Here is a 21428-nt window from a genome sequence, read left to right on the forward strand (position 1 = left end):
AGTGAGGCAATTTGATGAAGTTTGCATGTTTCTACGACCAACTTTGAAACACGAGAGAGAAGAAAATAGTCGTAATCGTACACCAATTTTTTCACACATCTTTTTTCATTTTCTCAGGTAAATTTAAACACCATTTTTTTTTTCTTCCCTCAACGGTATTGCTAATAATCAATTTTTTTGGGGAGAAACGAGAAGATATGAAAAATTATTCCTAATATTATATTTATACCAGCATTGTCATATAATTTATTTGAAGAACTATACAATCGGTTATACACAGAAAGTGTGAAAGCAATTCTCAATTTTCATCTTCATTTTCATCATTGATTTTATTTTTTTCAGAGCATTTAATGCTTGTGCAGTTTGTGTTTTTTTCTTTCTTTCTTTTCAGAGTTGCACAAATGTGGAATTATTTATTTGATTCCGTGTTTGTTCTTGAACTTGATTCTGCTCAATTTTTGTTTCCATTTTTGGATTCAAAACCTTTTAGTACTATATACGTGAATTGTATTGTATTGATTGAAATTTTTGTTTTCATTTCATTGATTTATTAAGAAAATTATACTTCATTCATTTTTTCGTCACATTCATTAATTATACTCACTTGTTTTCAATAAAAAAAAAAAAAAGAATGAATGATACTTGTTAATTATGAATGTCAATTTTTGTGATGAAGTTTTTTGTCCATTTGCTAAAAATTTTGTGCAATGAAAATCTTAGTTTACCACAAAATATAAATCTAAAATCTTCCGCTAAATCAACCCCATTGATTTAATAATCAAATTTCATTCCTATCACAACTGTAAAATGAATATTCCAACTTTTGTTTGCCTCAGCTTACCACCTAAGATTCATCATGATATGAGAAATCCTCTTTAAAGATGATTTTTCAATCTCTAACCGGTAAAGGAATGTTGGACTACAACCTAAACCACATAATAATCTCATATCATACACCAAGGCAAAAATTCCAAAGGATTGTTGTTGATTAGAAAGTGTGCGTGTGTCAGTACTCAGTAGTAGTGGTCGGTAGTGTTTGTGCGCGCTATAACAAAAGAGCCATATTAAGTGAATCAGTGTTTTTGTTTTTACTTGGTGAAAGAGAGATGAAAAAAGAAAGTGAATATTTGAGATAGAAAAAAGGGTTGTGTTGTGGTATTGGCGTGAGAGAGAGAGTGAGAAATCGTCAGGTTGTTCCTAAAAATCAGGAGCAGAGCTGCGCGCGACCACTTTTGCTGGGTGTGCTGTTGTAGACATTTGCACATGAATATAATAGGGTAACAAATCCTTTGGTCAGTCAAAACAAAATTTTCCCAACAATTTTATTTAATTTTTTTTTTTGTTTATATTATTTTGAGAGGTCTTCTTAGACTTTTATATGTATCGTAAATTTCTCAAAGTACATTTTCATCCAAAATTTTAAGGGTTAAGCATATGAGTTTCTCACTCTTTTAATGTTCAACCTACACTGTTTCATCCAATATTGAACTTCAATTGACATTTGCTACATCGCAATATTTTCTCTTCAAATTTGACGGAATTTTAGCCCGTACTCTACACGGGTGTCCATACTCTTTATTGTAATTATTGAAACATTATTTTATCGTCAAGTGAATAATTAGAACTATTTAGAAAGTTTGAATGCGATTATTGTGACTTTACACATGACCAAAATGCTCTACAACAAAGAAAAGAAATAAAATGAAAATTCCCTTTTCACGCAAAAAGAAAGAAAGGTTTTTTTTTTTTTTTTTTTTCTTAATTACTAAAAAAGAAAGGGTGTTTGATTAAAGAAAGAAAGGGTTTTTCATTTCCTGTGTTTGGTATTTTCAAAGTTCACATTACAATTGCAGCTTCAAGAAAATTGCGGTGGAAAGGGTTTAATCGTGAGGTGGCGATTATAATTTCAAAAGAGTTTCTTATCTGTTCACTCTCTCCATTTTCCTTTCACTCTCACCTCACTGCTTCAATACAAACTCTAGCACTATGACGAAGCCTCGACATTTTTTTTTTCGATCCAAGTCTCGTAGGTTTTCCATGGCTATTCCGAACAAGAAACGGTAACATTGCTGATTTACTAGTTTGTTTAATTGATTTTATGTCATAAAACTTTATTTTGAAATTTACATTGCTTGCTATGCCCTTCTTTTCAGAAAAAGGAAAGAAGTTAGAAGGAAGGATGAAGAGATACAAACTGATAATTTGTTGAAGCCACAAGGTTTCTTTAAAGTTAAATATGTTTTTAAGATCAGGTTCATTATATGATCTCGCCTACTGGGAAAAGGGTTATTTCTTTTGGCATGATTCGTTATTTTTTACTGCTTGTAGTGATTGACAAAGATGCTCCTATAAGCAATGTTGTGGATGATTCTAAGCCTTTGAGGTTTGTTAACTTTAAATATATTTTTTTCCCCCACTAAGATGCTCCTATAAGCTTAATCATCCTCCAACAAACCTTCTCTACTTCATCATAATACTATTTCTTTTAGCTTGCTTAATCTGACATTGGTTTTTGTCTCTTCCATGCAGCAAATTTGATTTACATTTGCAGCATAAATTATCTGATGAAGATACGGGAGATAGAGGCATGCAGATTAACTTGAATAAAGACAATTTATCCTCGACTATAGCAAATGATGATGGTTCAAAGGACAAACTTATAACATCCAAGGTAATAGATTTATTAAAGATTTAAAGTCTTACATTGTTGACTATTTAATTACATTCTGGTCATTTTTTCATAGGCTAATAGATTTAATAAATTGAGCCAAGAATATGTTGTTTACTGTCTTTTTGGAGACTTTTATTAGTTGTCCTTGTAGTCAAAATAAACTATGTAGTGGTTTGTTTCAAATAGAATAAGCATCTTTTTATGGAATAATCTTTCCTTTAATGTTAATTTTTCTCTTGTCCACCTAGTGGGAAAAAGGATTTGGCTGCTGATTTTTGTTTTTAATTTTCCCAGCTATTAACATTCTGCACTTCTTGGCTTTGTTGAAATTTTGTTATTCAATATTTTACGCATCAAAGAAAAATCATAATCTTACACCGGCTTATTGTGCTCTAAGTACATATTACATTCTCTCCTGTTTTTTCTTCTAGGCTTTTGTTAACCTGTTCAATCATCCTAGTCTGACGGAAGAATTAATGCTCCATTGGGGGGAAGTCAACCAGGAATATGGAGGCTTATATAGCGAGCATGGGGAGTCCATTTCAACTCAACAAGTTTGGTTTTTCGACCAATGTATGTTGATTTGAAATCATAATGCATGAATAATCAAGTTATTGAAATATTATTTGTCTAGTGCTATTTATTATTATAGCAAGATTCAATAAGTTGAGTGGATGCTTCAGTTTTTGCATTATTTTTTTGGTTGTCCACCATTATTGGGGATTCAGGCATCTACACATTTATATACAACATAATTTTTAAGTTTTAAATTTGATTTTTGTAATCCTTATATGGGCATTGACGTTTGGTTCCAGGCAGCACCTACCGGGATATCCTTTTTGCTAACAAGACACCATTCTATCTAGAAGGCAGTGAAGATGTAGATATCATGGGTGCATATATAGTGCATGCTGTAAGCAAAATTCCATTTCATTCTATATAAAATCTGGGGACTGTTTACATAATTATTTAATAACTATTTTGCACAGCTCAATCATGTCTTTAGAACTAGAGACTGTATTGATAAGAATGATGCCAAAATTGCTGAGCTTGGAGCGGATGTTGATAGTGAGAGATTCCAAGATCAAGGTTTTACTCGTCCTAAGGTTATGGATCTGCTGTCTTAACCGTTTCCTTGTGATGAATGCTTTTCTATTATAATTGAATTTTTCACTTGATATTCCATTGAAATGAACTCTTATGTCGAAGTTTTAGTTACGAAACGTGAAGCATACTTAACATATATATTTTTCTGCTGCGTGAAACAGGTTTTAATTTTGTTACCATTTGCAAGCATTATGTACGATGTTGTAATGAGCCTTATAAAACTTACACCTTCAGCCGAGGTACGCCAGTGTTCTATTATTTTGTTTATTTCCAACGTTGTAAGATAACTGTGCATTGGATTATTGAACATGAACATAATATTAATGCTGGTTCTGGACTGAGGTGTTGCCTCAACCCTTAAGCTGAGCATTTGGCTGACCTTTCGCGTAAAATGTTTTGTAATGAAATGGTATATATACTGGTTAGATTGTAATGCTATAAATTCAGTCTGTTATCCTTATTTGTGCATCTCTTGGGTTACAAAATAATTTCCCCTGCTTGTTGGTGTTACAAAATAATGCTACCTATTGAATCGTTGCAAGATAATTAGAATTACTTATATTCTTATTAACAGTTCTAGTATCAAATAATTGACACACAATGTGGGGATATACGGTTGACTAACAACATAACACTGACATTTATCCTTCTAAAAGAAAAAACGATGGCTGATTCACTATTGAATTTTCTAGAAGTAGTGAATATCTGAGACCAATGTAGAGCTAACCACTTCACTGCGTTATACTCTAATATCCACCCGCATAAAAGATCAAAAGGGTGGTGGTGGTGGAAAGTTGTCTTGAAGCCAGTCAACTTGGTCTTGGATCACAATTCTAGTATTGCGTAGGAAAGAAAGATTTGTTCAAAACATTAGTATGTTGATCTTGAGCAGGAATGTGCAGTCCACAGATTTCTACTGCTGACCTTTTCATGAATAAAAAGAGGTCTATCCTTTGTTTCCCTCTTCTGTTGAGGGATGTTTCTATGATATCATTTATTGTTTTTAATGTGATTTTGCATCAGGTTAGTGTGTGTGTGCATTTGGTAGGTCCCCGACTACAAGAACACTCGCTACTGGCTCCCTTTCTAATAGACTTTGTGTGTAGTTTCTAAATCACAAGGGGATACACAGTTTTACCATATTCTAATTGGACTTTATGGCTGTGCTCACATCTTCTAACACCAACGCATATTCTAATGCATTTCAAATTGCATCTAGTGTAAAGTCTAAGACCAGCAATAGATGTTTATGTTCAACCTTCATTTAAAACTTAATAGTCTCAAACGATTGCATGGAACTGTCTGCTTATGTGGTCATTGATTCATTATTGAAAGTACTGCTTATTAACATTATCCATCTTATTGTATTACATCAAGATAAAATATTATAGTGGTCCTTTGTGATATTTGTGTTTCTTTTCTTAGGTCGATGAGGAGAGTCTCAAGTTATTTTCTGATAAATATGGAGGTGAAGAACAGAAAGATAGCAAGGAAAAGGGACAAGAGCCTGATAATGAAGACCCTAAACCGGAGGACTTTAAGTTGCTTTTCAAAGGCAATAGTGATGAGAAATTTATAACTGGCATACAATTCACCGGGTAAATACACTCCTATAGTGATCAGTATTGTTTATTCTCTTTCGTACTCCAAGACATTGTGAAAGCTTGTAGAAGCCCTCCATCAACATCTGTAGTTATAGTCATTATCATTGTTATTTGTGGTTATTTTTTTCAACTGGTTAATGGATGACAATGATGGGGAAAGCGTAGTTCGTTTTCTAAATTATATCATGGACTGATATACATTAATAACTAGTTTTGGTAAGTTTTAATTTTATAACTTACAAAATATTACTATTTACTGTCACTTATTTACAACACAGCCTTGGGGCACTATTGTGTGCAAAATCTCAACGCCTATTTGTTTAAAAAATAAAATATTGTTTTTGTTATTTTCTACACAAATATTTGAAAACACGAAACAATAGGAAACCAAGACGAATTTTCTTTAATTAAAAGTGAAATTAGAAAGAAAAAAAAAGTTGTTCTGTCGAGTTTGTTTACTTACTCTAGCCGATTCAAGAATTCCCATCTTATGTTTTTTTATCATGTTATTTTTAATACAAGTTTTGTGCTTTGTTCCTTGCAGGACTACCATCAAGCTGTCAGATGATTTATTTTCTTCCGATTTCATTATTGCTTCACCATGTCGTTTGGTTGATGTAAGCTGTTTTTTTTCTTTACCTTTTGAATTTATTTTAGTTTCTTCAGTTCATATTTGACTATGTAGATCCATTTTTGCTCTTTCTAGCTTCTGTTTTATCTCGTGTATATACACATGGTGTAGCTTATTGTGTACTAAAGTTAGAGGGTGAGGAAAAGTTCTATGGAGAAAAAATGTTTGAGTCGTTTCAATAGGGTCTCTATTTTAGGTTCAGCTACCCCATTTTGTCGAGGGTCATGAGCAAAAGGTGTTTGATAATGAGTGTTATGAGAAGCCAAAAAGTTTTGAATTTTGACAAAATCACAAGCATTATCACCATGTAAAGTGTAGATTGGAACACCAAATTGATGTTTTCTCAATAAAGAGTTGAAGATAGCTAGAACTTCAAAGAAATTTTTCATTACAAAGTAACCAAGTACTTTAAGAATAATCATCAACAATCGGGACAATATTTGGGTGGTTGGACCCTAGAATAGACATACTACAACTCAGACCCCAAATGAACAAAGCAAAAGGGAATGTAGCGTGACAGTTGATTCGATTAGGAAAAAATACGAATGTGTAGGTCAAATCACTTGTCAATACTGTGGTCGAGCTGGCAATAGTCACACTTAGGACAGAACTTGCTTATTTGAGAGATCAACATTGGTTACCACTGTAAGAGACCAAGGCATAGGAGTCACCAGGTGCATGATACACATCTACATCAGGTGGTTTTTCTGATCGCACTACAATATAGACCCATGCAAAGTGGAAAGTGGGTGTAGTGGGAGAACCCTAAATCTGATCACGAATCAATGAGTACTTTGTAGGTAACCCACACAAGGCAAACAACATGAAAAGGGCATTGCTGCTCAATTTCCTTGACACAAGAGAAAAGTTCTTTGGGTTTCGTTTGTTTATGGGTCCGAAAAACAGAGCAGGAGCAATGCAGTTGACATCTTGATGAGGCTTGCACCGGAAAAAAAATCTAATCACAATGGTTAAGGAGTGCAAGTTGAAGCGACTTGCGCTGGAAAAAACACACAAGGTTGCATTGTTTAAACAGAGTGGCGAAGAGGTGACAAGGAAGATGACAGAGCGTTGCGCTGGAAAAACAGTGCAAGACAAGATGTTACCTCTTACTGGTGTGCACTGCAAAATATAGGATACTTTTGGACATGCATCTGGCGCAACATGGCAATAAAATTGATGTATCCGTTTATTTATTAGCTATTTAGTGGATAGCAGTATGCTCTGTTGTCAATAGCGGCCGCTACCGGCGCTATCGCGGCGCGGAGCGGCCAAATTAGCCATAACGGTACGCAGCGCTCCCGAGCGTCGCGTTTGGACAAAGCAGTCAAAGCGGGTGCGTTTTGCTCCGTGTAAAATCTCATCTTACAACAACAAAAAATCTCATCACTGTTCTCTGTTCTCTCTTCTTCGTCCTTTTCTTACAGTCAAAATGAAGAAGGGGAAGAAGTGAAAGACTGATTAGAGATCTGGGAATAAATACGATGACGATGATCTGGGAATAAATCTCATCTCTGTTCTCTCTTCATCATCCTTTTATTTATGTGAAACAAGCAAATCGTACAAAAATATCTTAGAAAACAATAGAAGAAACTTATACCATATATAACATTGAAGAATACACAACATCGAAGGCATTCATAACTGATAATCAATGTTCACTGCTGCCAATATTCAAATTCAATATTTGAGCAAATAAATTTTAACCTGCAAGGATTATAATATCTAAACCTTTAAAATAAATTAAAGTGACTGCTTTAATGGAACCACTATCTCCAAGGTGAGGATGGCTGCCACAAAGTCGAAGAAAGGCCTCCTGGATAGTTGCAAAATGGGATGCTGGAAAGCCGCAAAATGACCAAAAAGTTCAGAATTTTACTTCAGCTTCACCGTAGCGCTATCCAACCGCTATTGGTAGCGCTACTCAAAACTTCAATGCAATGCGGTTTCATGTAGCACTTTGGGGCCTATATTGACTACATGAATCAATTGTTCTATCAAATCCCTTGGTTATAGGGATAAAATCAATCTCAAATCAGATCCAAAATATCCTATCTACAATAGAAATATCTCAACTATAACTTTGTCGTATATTTTGTTCCTCGGTATGAATTCAAATTGTTTTTGTTTTTTTATTAATAATCCTCTCAAGCTTGTGCAAATTTGTTGAACATTTTGTTTAATGTATTACTTATATAAGCTAACATCAGATTGGTTTGAATGTTAGGAAATTGATGTGGGAAATGTAGATATTCTGTCTTCCATAGAGGTGATTGCCCTACTCTTAATTATTATGTCATACTACTTTATATTTCTATCTAGATAGGCACATACCCTGTATATGTTCATACCGTATATAGTTGACAGAGTGTATGTCTTTTAACCAGATTCTCATTATTGATCACGCAGATATAATAGCAATGCAGGTTTGTATTATATGTTTAAATTATTGCAACAAATTGACTTTACCCATGATTTGAACGACGCTATGAATTGTGTTTCTCATTATTGTTGAAACTTGTCAGGATTGGTCTCATGTTAATACCATTATTCAACAGTTAAACCGTGTGCCCGATGAGCTGCCCAATGCAACAATGCGCATTAGACCATGGTATATTCCATTTTGGCTTTTCTTCGTTGAAACTAGTTATTTTTGTGTTTCCCAATCCTTCATTGATCAATATGAAATTTGTATGCTTGTTTTCCATTGATCAATATGAAACTAATTATTGTCGCTTACTAAAATAGTGAGACCATTTGTTTTATTTTTTATTTTTTTTATATTTTCAAAACAAAATAAATCATCTTATAGTTAAAACAATCAAGTTAAGATAAGTGAAAATATGGGTGGAGGAGGATAAGATGTTCCTCTACACAGAAAATAAAATAAAAGTGTTAGAATAAGTGTATATCAATCCCAAATAAGGGCCGGCCCTTCAAAATGATATAGCGGGATGAATGACTTTAAACACTATATCGCGTTTGTGTTCGCATACTAAGTGCTCAGATGTCCAGTCCACAAGTTATTTATTTTTTTTGCTTTTGTTAGAACTGTGTTGGAACACATTCCAGAAATCAAACAAACACTATTTGAGTGTTATGTCGCTATTATTTCTTCCTGAGAGACAAGAAGGCTTCCACTCAGGCACTTGTGTAGGTGTGTGCAAATTCGAAAAATCTGTACACTGAGTCAGTTTGAGGTCTGCAAACAGGAAAGCTAATATGCAGTATGGGTGAAAAGAAAGCAGTTGAGTTTAAAGTGAATAAAATTATATTTAGGCTAAAGCCGAGTTGGTAAAAAAGAGCTGCCATGCATGCCATTTATAGTCTCTATGATTTCTATTTAGTTGGACGTCGCAGGAAGGAATATCCTTCTTTTATTTTAATTCATTATGTTATGATATATGAAATATCTCATAATATGTTTGGTATTATGTTAGAGTATCTTAGTTTATCTCCTAGGATTAGTATTAATATTATTCTCATGATTTGTTTCTTGATTTACCTATTTACTTAGGATCAGTAGTCTTGTATCCCTATCAATTTAAATAAGTGTTTAGTCTCGTGTATCAAATTTATTATCTATCATAGTACACCATAATCTTACTTCTTCTTACTCTTCTGCTTTTTTTTTTCTTTTTATAGTTTTTTTTTTTTTGTTTTATAAAAAATGTGTAACTTCAACACATTGTTTATATGTTGCATGCAATGCATGATACACTAAGATTGTTGGAGGTGATGGGTTCTGAAGTGAAATATACAATTCTGTTTTATCTGCACCAGAAGTTTGACCTAAAATAAATATTGAGATATGCAATTTATCATACCTTGTTTAGGTATCTTGAAGAAGAGGCCCAATTTTACAGACAAACAATGATTCTGGGTTCTTATTCAAATAAAGGTGATGAACATTCCTTCTTGTAGCCAAATATTTCATAAAACAATTCACATTTTTCATGTTTTTTTCCTTCTTTAGAGAAAGCACTATGTAATTTGTTGACCTGACATGGGTCTTCCCATTCTTCATTTATACTTTTTAATAAATGTGGAAAATGTTAGCATGCTTTATTAATTACACATGGTGATTCGTCGTGCCTTTTGTGAGACTGGGTTTCATCCATTTGAGATTAGTTTATTTGCAGTTATTAAAAGTTGAAATTTTTGGGCCTGTTTGGCTAGGAAAAACCTTTTCTTTTTTATGCTAACCAGTGCCCCCAGGGCATTGGTTAAGCATCCAAAACAAGTAAGTTTTCATGAAAAAGTTGTGTGATCATTACTCAATCGAAAGTAACCTGAGGGCATTGGTTAGCAAGACCCTTCTTTTTATTGTACGTCTTCACTTTTGATTACAAAATCACAACTTTGAGGGGTGATTGTTGGCTAACCTGTGGATTATTTAACCAAGTTATATGTCAACTGATCTATTACTAGTTTTGCTATTGAGTCCTGTTTTACTTGCATTATCGAAACAATAATTTTATTGGTGTTCTAATATGTTGCCCAACATATTATAACCCCTCACATTTCCTTCTTGTAGATATACTCGAGTCGTTCAATAGGAGTTCTAATTATGAAGGGAAGGTATGTAGCATATTTGGTTGAACTTTTTATATATATTCATGGGTTCAAGGTTTTCAATCCAGGATGATTAGAGATGTGTCATGGCTGAGAAGTTCTCACTACATCAAAATCTCTCAATTTTTTCCTACTCTTTGTATTCTTTTATTCTAATATATAACTCCACGAGGGCATAGTTGATATGGCTCGTTATGCATAGAATTTTGCAATGTAGTGTATGGTTTTGAACCGATTATAACGATCAAAATAATCATGTTTCTGCCTTTTACATCTTACTGTGATCAGTCTTTTTAATTGTCGTTTGCAGATGATGAGGCTGATGTCTGAGTATAAAGGTGTAAATGAATGGTTCTCTAAACTTTGGGAGGTATGCTTTCTCCAAATTTCCTGCTATTTGTGAAAGTAATATGCATTTGATGCTATTATGATGAGGTGAAGTTGCATTAGATGCATGGTAGGCATTTATCTGGAAGGAAGCAAATTAGATCTAGGTGCATTTGGTTAATCTCATAGGCAATACTATTGCTCCTCAATTTCCTTGGATCTTTTGTGAATTGTGATATGTAAAATGATATTCAATATTCAATGTTGTATTATTACTTACTTGATAGTACATTTTAAAAAATGGTCATTAATGGCTTTAGGCCTAACTCAACCCAAGAAGTTAGCTTAGGAGGTGAGGATTTCTTGAAAGTCACAAATAAATTATTCTGCTTAAGAGGTGAGGATTTCGTGAAAGTCAAAAATAAATTATACCGCTATTGTCTTCATGAACCGATTCTCATGGAAAAAACCCACAAAATCGGTTAAGATATATTCAAGATTAATACAGAATCGGTGTGATTATGGCCTTTAGACCTCTCGTATCATTATCGGTCAACTCACTAAAATATAAAGATTATTTCGACAAGATATAATTATTCATTCTGTGATGATTGAAAGAATGAAATCATGTTATATGGTGAAGAGTACTAGGTGCAAGAGATACATCTGGCTGTTATGAGTTAAATTATTAATAACTATTGTGAGCAGTTACCGGTAGTAGTTTACTCTACCAGTAGGCAAAGCTCACAGTCGGAGGAATGTGTAGTAAAATTTGATTAAGATAATGTTGCCTTATATATATATATGTGTGTGTGTGTGTGTGTGTGCGTGTGCGTGTGTGTGGGCGTGCACATCAGCATTATAGTGATATATACTTCTGTTCTGGGTTTAGACCCATATGATTTAGTATAAGTAATTCACTGAGATATATTCTGACCCCGTATTTTTTTTTCTTTTTCCAGATGGATAAAGCAGATGTAAGGACAAGGATGTTTAGCTGAAGGAGTTTGGTCCTTGGATAACTATTTTATATTTTGATGTTTTCAGATAACACAAAAACAATTTCTTTTATTCCCTAAAAAGCTTGTACCTTGTACTTAATAAATACCAAAGACAATTATCTGTTAAACTGCACATAACTTAAATTATTGTGTATTGTTTATGACATGCATGATTTATTTGTCTTCTGTTCATTACGGGGTCTGTTGAGGATTTTCACAAAGTCTTTATAAGCCCTGAATAAATTCATTCAATCCAGAATAATTAGAGATATATCATGGCTGAGAAGTTCTCACTATATCAAAATCTCAAACTTCTTTCCTGCTTTTTTGTATTCTATTATTCTTATATATACAACACCACAAGGACACAGAATGTTGCAATGAAGTGTATGGTTTTGAATCAATTATACTGATCAAAGTAATCATGTTTCTGCTTTTTACATCTTCATGTAATCTGTTTTTAATTGTTATTTGCAGTGGAATGTCATACGTAACTTTGATGTACCCCAGTGGTTCTATGAAACTTTACAGGTATGCTTTCTCATATTTCTAATTTGCATTTTGTGCTTTTATGCTATTGTGATGAACTGGAGTTCTACTAGATACACGGTAGATATTTCATATTAGAAGGAAGCGAATTCGGTCAGCAACCACAGTCAAATGGAGGTGGGTGGGGCATAGGTTTATGATGCTTGGATAGGTTTTTTTTCCTTTATTACAGCCGGGAGCGGGTTTGGGGAATGATTATGGATATGGAGTAATTATTGAGATTTCAATACAATTAGGGGCATAAAATAATTTCAGAATTGCGAAAGTATCCCTTTGTATTTATTGTTCATCAACATAAACTATCTTCCTTAAAAAAAAAATCAACATAAACTATCTTCCTTAAAAAAAAATCAACATAAACTATCTATTATGGTGTTGCTTGCACATTAGAGTATCAATGCCTATTTCATGGAAGACCTAAGCTTAACAATAAAAGATTCATTCTGTTAAATTGCACAACTTTTAAATTATTGCGTATTGTTTATGATTATTTGTCTTCTGTTCATTACGGGGTTTGTCAATGATGCTCACAAAGTCTTTATAGCTGGAAAATTACTGTTTTTTGTATACCGTGTCATATAGTTATGCTATTATTTTCATCATTAAGTTGTTTAATATACTGATGTTCCTTCTTTGTTAAATTTTCTTCATCATTCGAGTTCATGCTTTTCATTTCTCTATATCCTGTTTTTATCAATATTTATTCAAATATATCTCTAGATTTCTTCCTTACTCTTTATTCTATTCAACTAGTACTTTTTCTATATTTTAAATCTTGTAGGTTTTTGTACGGTTTACTAAAAAATTACGAGCAGATGATGTTGATGTTGATGTTGATGTTGATGATGTTGATGTTGATGATGTTGATGTTGATGTTGCCCGCCATGATTATTTTGTTGAAAGGGTATGTACTATGGAATAGTAGTTTTGAAAATTGTGTGTCGAGTTCAAGTAATTTTAGCTGTCCATTCGTTTTTTCTATCACATTGCAGTCCTTGTCGAGTAATTTGGTTTAAGTCTGAAGCAAATAGACATAATTTTGCAACATTTTAAACTGAATCCGTAAGAGTGCTAATATGTAAAGGGTCTTGTTAACTAGTGCCCCCACTGGTTAAGAAACTAAAAATAGAAAGAAAAGACATTTTTTTTTTGAGGGAAGAAAGAAAAGACATGATTTGCATTGAAAATGACAATATTCCAAAACAATATTTCCTTTTCTAATTCCTTAACCAGTGCCCCGGGGGCACCGGTTAACATTTCCCATATGTAAATCAAATTGTTAGACATAAGCAATGGTTCAGAACTCAGAAGGTATGAATGATTGATCATTATATGCTTGTTAGATAAAATTTATGACACATCATCCAATTCTACTGAGATAATATGTGAATCATTCTTGCAGATTTTCCCTAGAATAAAAGATTCTGATAAGGTAAGTTTTTAATAAACTTAATTTTTTTCTAGCATGAATGCCACTGCTAATCTAAATTTACACACTTTTTTATTTCTTTTTAATGAAATCCTTGATACAGGGAGGGATCATGATATTCACCAGTTCTCACTCCGAATCTATTAAAATCCTCGAATTTTTGCGTTCGGAGAGGGCCTCCGTCTATCTGGTTGGAGATGAGTAAGGAGCCATTTCTATTATTGTGCCATTACAGCTCTAATTTTTCCAGTGTGACTTTTATTTCATCATAACTTCATATAGCATATTTGCAAGTTCTTGAAATGTAACTCTCATGCTCCATTGTAATTGTTGATTATTCTCTATTAATTATGTTGATGGTTGATTAGGTTTCCTTATTTTCCTTATTTTCCTTTCATGAGAGATTCTCTCTTGTATATGTTTTGGATACCGCATTGTAATATATACAAGCTATTCATTTTAAATTACTCAAGTGTAATTTATGTGTGGGTATTTTTAATTTAGGGATGCAGAGCTGGATTTTTCAAGTGCACGTCGTCAGTTCTCTGAACGGAAAATTAAAATAATGCTTTACACGGAGAAATCCCACTTCGACAACAGATACCAGGTTGTGTACAGTGAAATAATTTCTTTTCACTCCCTTTCTTTCCTATAGTTAATTTCTTTAGTATTTAATAATGGTGTATGTTTTGGTAGTTTTTAAATTATTCTTGTAGGCTCTTACTTTCATCTTACTCTACAATATGCAAAATTGACAAATTTTGTTTATTTCTTCATGGCAGATTGATGGAGTTAACTATCTAATCATGTATTCACTCCCAGAGAGAAAGGAGTTTTACTTTGAGGTAGGCGTGTAAATAAAGTGGTATATGTCTCTCTCGCAATAATTCACTTATGAGTATAAAACAACTGTAGCTAGTAGGAATCCTCCTGAGCTAACAATAAAATCAGAGTGAATAAAAATGTTTCAAAAGAGTAATCTTGTTCTTTTGCATGTCCAATCATGAAAAACCCAAAATTAAAAAGGGTGTGCAAAGACCCAAGAGAAAGCTAGGACGAAAATTCTGTCATATAAAAGTTTTAGAGGATAAATTTCATGGCTGATAGTTTTGAAATTATAGCCCAATCAAATTCATTCGTTTACTCTAATAAATCACAACCAAAGAGCACTTTGTTATTCTTTTTATTCTGTTTCTGTAGCCTTATGAATGACACGAAGTGAAAATAAATTATAAAATCTCAAGTCTTATTCTTTTCTCTGACATCCCTTGTTTCCATTTCCAGATTCTTAAAATGCTTGCTAAGTCTGAAAACATGGCGTGCACAGCCCTTTTTTCGCGTTTAGACAAGTATCGGGTAATGCCAAGCTCTCTTTGATGTCCCTTTAACATTATGCTAATTGGTGGAATGTAGTGTATGGGGCTTTGTATTAATATTTGAATCAGAAGGTGATGGATTCTAAAGAGAGATAAATGTGCATGTTTGGATTTGCAGTGGGATTGGTATAATCACGGTGATCCAGTGATTTTGACCAAAATTACACTTTGTAGTTTCAACAAAATCACGGTTTCATTGTATTGTAAGCCCATTGCTCATCCAAACATACACTATTGATTTGGTATTTTGTCCATCCTTTATTTATTTATTTTCTTACCCCTATATTGTTGACACGACTGCCTACATTGTTGGATGGTAGTTTTCTTTTACAGTGCTTGTTAATTAAATTTATATTGTAAATGTTATTTTCTTCGCTCATTATTTTTGACTTTAGCTATTATTTTCTTTTCATTTTGGGACTACAATGTAGCTGCTAGGAATTGTTGGAACTGAGCTGGCGAACTTCTTATTGTTTTCTGATGAGACTATTACTGAATTTATCAAATAGATTGAACTACCAAAAGTTTCTTGAAAAAGATATCGATGAGAGTAAGTCAATTTGGTTTTTCTGAAGAGGCTTGAACTTGAAGAATGAATTGATACTTACTCTTGCAGAACAATAATCATGGAGGATTACTTTTCCCTTGGTTTTATTTTTGTTATTCACCTTGGTTTATTCAGTTTTATGTAACGATAGATTTGCCAGGGTAACTCATAATACATTGGGAGTTGTTTGGTGGTGACCACTTTTTCTGTGTGGCGTCACCGGGAGTTGTTTAATACGCAAGCGGAGCGTTAGATGACATTGAGAGAATGCGTGAAATGAAGTATTTATTTTTGGGAGTTTATCATTGTTGTGAAATGAAATGCGAAATCAATTCATAGGAGTTCGGATCTCTCGAGTACTACTTCCGTCCTTGAATATGTTCCTCTTTAAATTATTAGGTAAAGAATCAATTTTGTCTTGTACAATTCTCTAGTGGCCAATTTAGTGTTTGCAAAAATAAAACTCAAATTAATCACTACATTTTTATATATTTGACAAATTAGTTAATGACTTTGACTCGTTATAATAGAGGGCTTAATTTGTCTTTAGTATGAAAATATCATAGATTAGTTTTAGTACTATCCTTGATTATAAAACTTTTGCGTATTTTTTTGTCTTTTTTATAAGATCATTTTCAAATTTCAAAGTACATTGATTATTTCTTCATCAATATACCCCTTTTTATGCTGCATATTTTTTTTTTCAATGTGTAATAAATACTTTGGAAACATTAACAAACCCTCTCCTAAAGGGTAAATTTTTAAAACAATAGCAATTGTCAACAAAATTAATACAATAATCAACTTTCTTAATATCAACTTTCTTAATTCATGTGTTTTTCACAAAAGAGTCTTATATTTATGGACGGAGGTAGTATTAGTTTTTGTTGGGATTAAATTGAGTTCATTTATTTGTTAGTTAATAATTAACACTACAAAGTGTCTTGGAATAATATACAAAGGATATTTTAGATGCATCTATATATAAAATAGGCACATTACATTATCAACTTTTTTTAATATATAAGAGTGAAATATGTGATAGATGCTTATAGCTAAGGACAACGGGAGTACTTGAAAGCATTCAAGAATTCGATAAACTAAATTTCTCGATAATTATTTAAATATGCTTGTGGTATTTCTTGACATCAGTATAAGGCAACCTTCAATTAGAAGAGAACAACGTTTCTTTCCCTGTAATTCTAAATTTGCAAATGAAATCTAAATTTTGGACTTGAATATGTTATCAGACATTGTAATTGCAACACTTTTTTAATTTTTCTGCATGTTCTAGCATGGGATTCGCACGAGCATGTTTATGGATAGATTTTGGTTCCGTATAATATGGACGGTAGAAAAAAATTTGGAAAATTGTTGTTTTGACATTCAAATCTTCTTAATAACACATGGAAAAACGCAAAATACCCCGGCGGTAGTTAATTACCGTTGGGTAAACCGGCAACAGTTAACTGTCACTGACCTCAGCGGTAGTTAACTGCCGTTGCGAAGTGTATCTTAAGAATGCAGAAACTCCAATTTCTAGCTACAGAACACATGCAAGTTTGACTCCAATTTTAATCCAAATTTACCCAAACCTTCATTTGCACGAAAATCATCTAATTTGCTTCAAGTAAATCACAAATAAGTACCTTTCTTCCTATTTACATGCAATGTAGGTTGTTTAGGGTTGTATTTTCATAATTTTAGCAAAATGTTAGTGTTGAGGTTAGGTTTAAAAATTGCAAATTATTATAGAATTTGATGTTGTAATGGATTGTTTATTCTGACATTGTTGTCTAGAGTAGGTTTAGGTACAATGTAGTTGTTTAGATGTTCAAATAACACTAATTATGCTCCTAATTTAAAATGTACTTAAGGTGTTTGATGAAATGCCTAAGAGAGATATTCTTACTTTTTTGTGTTATTTTTGTGCAAATTGGTTAAACTTTATAATGTATATGTGAGTGTTAATTAAATTCAATTCCTATTTCGTTTGTAGGTACTAACTCTCTTGCTAAAATAGTTAGTACTATGTAAATATGTAAATATGGAATCGGCTTATAGAATCCATTTAATCTTAATCTTATACAGTAGAAACTCTATAAATTAATAATGTTGGGACCGGAGAAATTTATTAATTTAGAGAGTTATTAATTTATCGATAAATTAATAATTATTAATTTAAAGAGTTTTTAAGTAATTATACTGTACATACCAAACAAAAAGGCAAATTAGTCTATGTCTCTTAGAATTACGTTGCACCAAATCTTGAGACTCAATGTAAATTAATAAATATTGTATTTATATCCATTGAAAATATAATTTTTGACTTTTGAAGTGTATAGTAAATGTAAACAAGTGAAATGTTCAATGTATTCTTAAGCAAGTTTGGCATATATAAATTACATGAATGTGTTAAAAGTATTCAAACCATATCTCACTCACGAGATGGCTTTTCATCTAAAAGGTGTTGCAAAATCAACTATGTCAGATCAAATACGTAAGGAGTTGTGCGAGTACAAGAGAGATAATCCTGAAAGCACACAAAAAGACTTGCAGAGATGGCTTGAGGGAAAATTTCAGTTGAAAGTTAGTCAAGGAACAATATCAAACACACTTAAGCGGTCAAATGACTATCTCTCTGCTGAAATAGAAAAGGGAAGAGCGGAGATCAAAAGACACAAACCAGCAAAATATCCTGACATGGAGAAGGTTGTTTATGAGTGGTTTCTACAGCATCAAGAACGTGTGAATATCACAGGAGAATTAATTTTGCAGAAGGCAAGAGATACAATGAAACTCTTGTACCCTCATGATGATTCAGATTTTAACTTCTCTACAGGATGGCTTGGGAAATTCAAGCACCGACATGGCATAAAGTCATTTCGTCGTTTTGGCGAGAGTGGGTCTGTTGATGTACAAGACATGGAGCAGAAATTGGTATCGATTCGAGAGAAAATTGATCAGTTCCCTATGAAAGATGTTTTCAATATGGATGAAACTGGGTTGTTTTATAGGCTACAAGCTGATCATTCACTGGCAACAAAACAACTTGAAGGAAGAAAACAAGATAAAGAAAGGCTGACGGTAGTTATTTGTTGCAATGAAGATGGCTCTGAAAAAATCCCTCTATGGATTATTGGGAAATATGCAAAGCCTCGTTGCTTCAAGAATGTCAACATGAATAGCTTGGATTGTCAGTATCGAGCTAACAAAAAAGCATGGATGACTAGTGTGCTTTTTGATGAATATGTTCGTTCATTTGACCAAATGATGCATGGTAGAAGAGTTCTACTTGTGGTGGATAATTGTCCAGCACATCCAAGAAATATTGAAGGGCTAAGAAACGTTGAGTTGTTCTTCTTGCCACCCAACATGACATCAAAGATTCAACCTTGCGATGCTGGGATAATAAGAGCTTTCAAGATGCATTACCGTAGAAGGTTTTACCGCAAAATATTGGAAGGTTATGAGGTGGGACAATTTGATCCAGGGAAGATAAATGTCCTTGATGCTATCAATTTGGCAATCCCAGCTTGGACGATAGATGTTCGAAAAGAAACAATAGCGAATTGCTTCCGACACTATAAAATTCGTTCAGCTAGTGACGTTGTAGGAAATTTGGATGAATCCACTTTTGATGAAGAAACTCAAGACCTCCAGACTATGATCAATCAATGTGGCTATCGTAATAAGATGGATATCGAAAATCTAATGAACTACCTAGGTGAAAATGAAGCATGTTCGGAGGTTCAGAGTTTAGAAGATATTGTGCGTACTATCATTGAGAACAATGCAGAGGATGACGACGAAGATGATACGGTGTCTTTGGAGCCTGTTACGCGAAAGGAAGCACTTATGGCGTCGAACACTCTTCACAACTTTATGATACAATACAAAAATACAACACCTCAGCTATTGGATGCAATAAGAAAAGTTAGAGATGAGCTCCAAACAAACTTGAACTTTAAAGGAAAACAAACAACTATTGAATCATATTTCAACAAAGTGTAATATTTTTTTTTTTCAGTTTCTATGAATTACTAATTTATGATTTTCTTGGGACCGAAAATTATAAAGGGATCTCCCAAAAAATTATTATCTTATTATTTTATCGAATTATTCAATTTTTTACACTGGCCCAAGTCGGGACCGGACAAATTTATTATTTTAGAGAGTTTATTAATTTACCGAGTATTAATTTAAAGAGTTTCTACTGTACTCCATTTAAATAAGTTAGTATGATATATGGTCTCCATTTAACATATGTAAATATGTTCCATGCTTTAGGTTGTTTTACCATTAAAGTATATAGTTTTTAGGAAATGTCTAAATATATTGTACATCCATTTATTTAGGTTTTTTATTTTATTTTGTATATGCACGGATATGTCTAGGGAGGAGGATGAGCAGCAACAACTTATTATAGAGGCCAGGATGCGCAAGGGTAAACAGGCGACTACCGCAAGCGCTCGGAGGGAGCGGGTCGAGCAAAACCCGTATGTTCCAAAGACTCGAAAGCGTAGGGACGCGAGACAAGGTGTAGAGAGCTCATAGTAACAGATGGATTACTCTTCCCAAGTGGTTGATCTGACACAGGTGCATGAGTATGCTGGGTATGCGGGGGGGATTTGAGGGATATGATCGGATGGAGGAGGAGGCTATGTTTATCAACCGTAGGAGGAGACAGAGGATGGGGAGGTGGGAGAGGACGATGATGTTGAGGCAGATGATATTGTGCCTGAGCTGGAGCCTCGGCGATGTCGTCGTGCTCCGTTGATACCGCCATGCCCTGTTATAGGGCCTCCCTTTCCTGGAGGTCTTGAGACCACGCTATTGTTGTCCGACTACGCGAGGCCCATGGCGACCCCTCTTTGCGTGAACCACCATAATGTAATTGTTTATTTAAATTCTTAAAAAAAATTAGTGTAAATGTTTAAATTCTTTAAAATTTGTAGTGACAATGTCTTGATTCATTTGATTTTGAGATGTGGTATGATGGGGAGTATAAGTGTATAAATGCATGGAGAAAGGTGAGGCAACTTTCTAAGCCGGAGAAGGATTTGAGGTGGTTTTGGGATCCTGTGGAGGCGTCTGGCTTACATGATTTGTTATGCACCGGGTATTCGAGTGTGACCCATGCCATGGTACGTGCTCTGTGCGAGAGGTGGCACACGGAGACCAGTAGTTTTCATCTACCTGTGGGGGAGATGACGATCAATTTGGACGATGTGTATAATCTCCTCTACCTTCCTATTCAGGGCCGCATGCTGGACCATGACGCGGTAGTGGATCGGGACCATGAGATTACTTTGATGACTAGGTTGTTGGCCATGTCAGATGTTGCTGCTCGTGCTGAGGCAAAGACTGAGTATGGTGCTCATATTAGTTATCCCACACTGAAGCGGCTTTATGAGGAGCGCCTGACAGAGGCTAGAGCACCCACAGTTGAGGGAGGAGATGCTGGAGAGAGATATGAGGAGGAGTTGGTGTGTGAGGATTTTTCTTCTATATCTCGTCGGTAGTGCGTTGTTCACTAACAAAACGAACAGACACATCAACTTAATATATCTTGACTGTATGGCAGACTTGCATGCGATTGGGAAGTGGT

General features: G+C 33.8%; 2 protein-coding genes across 2 annotated transcripts; both read left to right on the forward strand.

Annotated features, from left to right (window-relative positions):
* Window positions 1–1880: 1880 nt before the first annotated feature.
* LOC25502655 (U3 small nucleolar RNA-associated protein 25) lies at window positions 1881–12044 on the forward strand. The gene is made up of 17 exons (XM_024771751.2): window positions 1881–2060; window positions 2154–2218; window positions 2329–2383; window positions 2530–2671; window positions 3103–3244; window positions 3487–3584; window positions 3661–3777; window positions 3940–4017; window positions 5204–5376; window positions 5927–5999; window positions 8241–8282; window positions 8401–8439; window positions 8539–8624; window positions 9850–9914; window positions 10551–10594; window positions 10899–10958; window positions 11878–12044. The coding sequence occupies exons 1-17, from the start codon at window positions 1987–1989 to the stop codon at window positions 11914–11916; spliced, it is 1392 nt and encodes a 463-aa protein (XP_024627519.2). The 5' UTR covers window positions 1881–1986; the 3' UTR covers window positions 11917–12044.
* A 1289-nt stretch (window positions 12045–13333) lies between these two features.
* LOC120577416 (digestive organ expansion factor) lies at window positions 13334–15815 on the forward strand. The gene is made up of 7 exons (XM_039828770.1): window positions 13334–13369; window positions 13868–13897; window positions 13998–14095; window positions 14399–14501; window positions 14677–14739; window positions 15179–15250; window positions 15702–15815. Exons 3-7 carry the CDS (start codon window positions 14007–14009, stop codon window positions 15777–15779), a joined length of 405 nt encoding a protein of 134 aa, XP_039684704.1. The 5' UTR covers window positions 13334–13369; window positions 13868–13897; window positions 13998–14006; the 3' UTR covers window positions 15780–15815.
* Window positions 15816–21428: the final 5613 nt, after the last annotated feature.

Source organism: Medicago truncatula, chromosome 8 (assembly GCF_003473485.1).
Source record: "Medicago truncatula cultivar Jemalong A17 chromosome 8, MtrunA17r5.0-ANR, whole genome shotgun sequence".
Classification (NCBI taxonomy): domain Eukaryota; kingdom Viridiplantae; phylum Streptophyta; class Magnoliopsida; order Fabales; family Fabaceae; genus Medicago; species Medicago truncatula.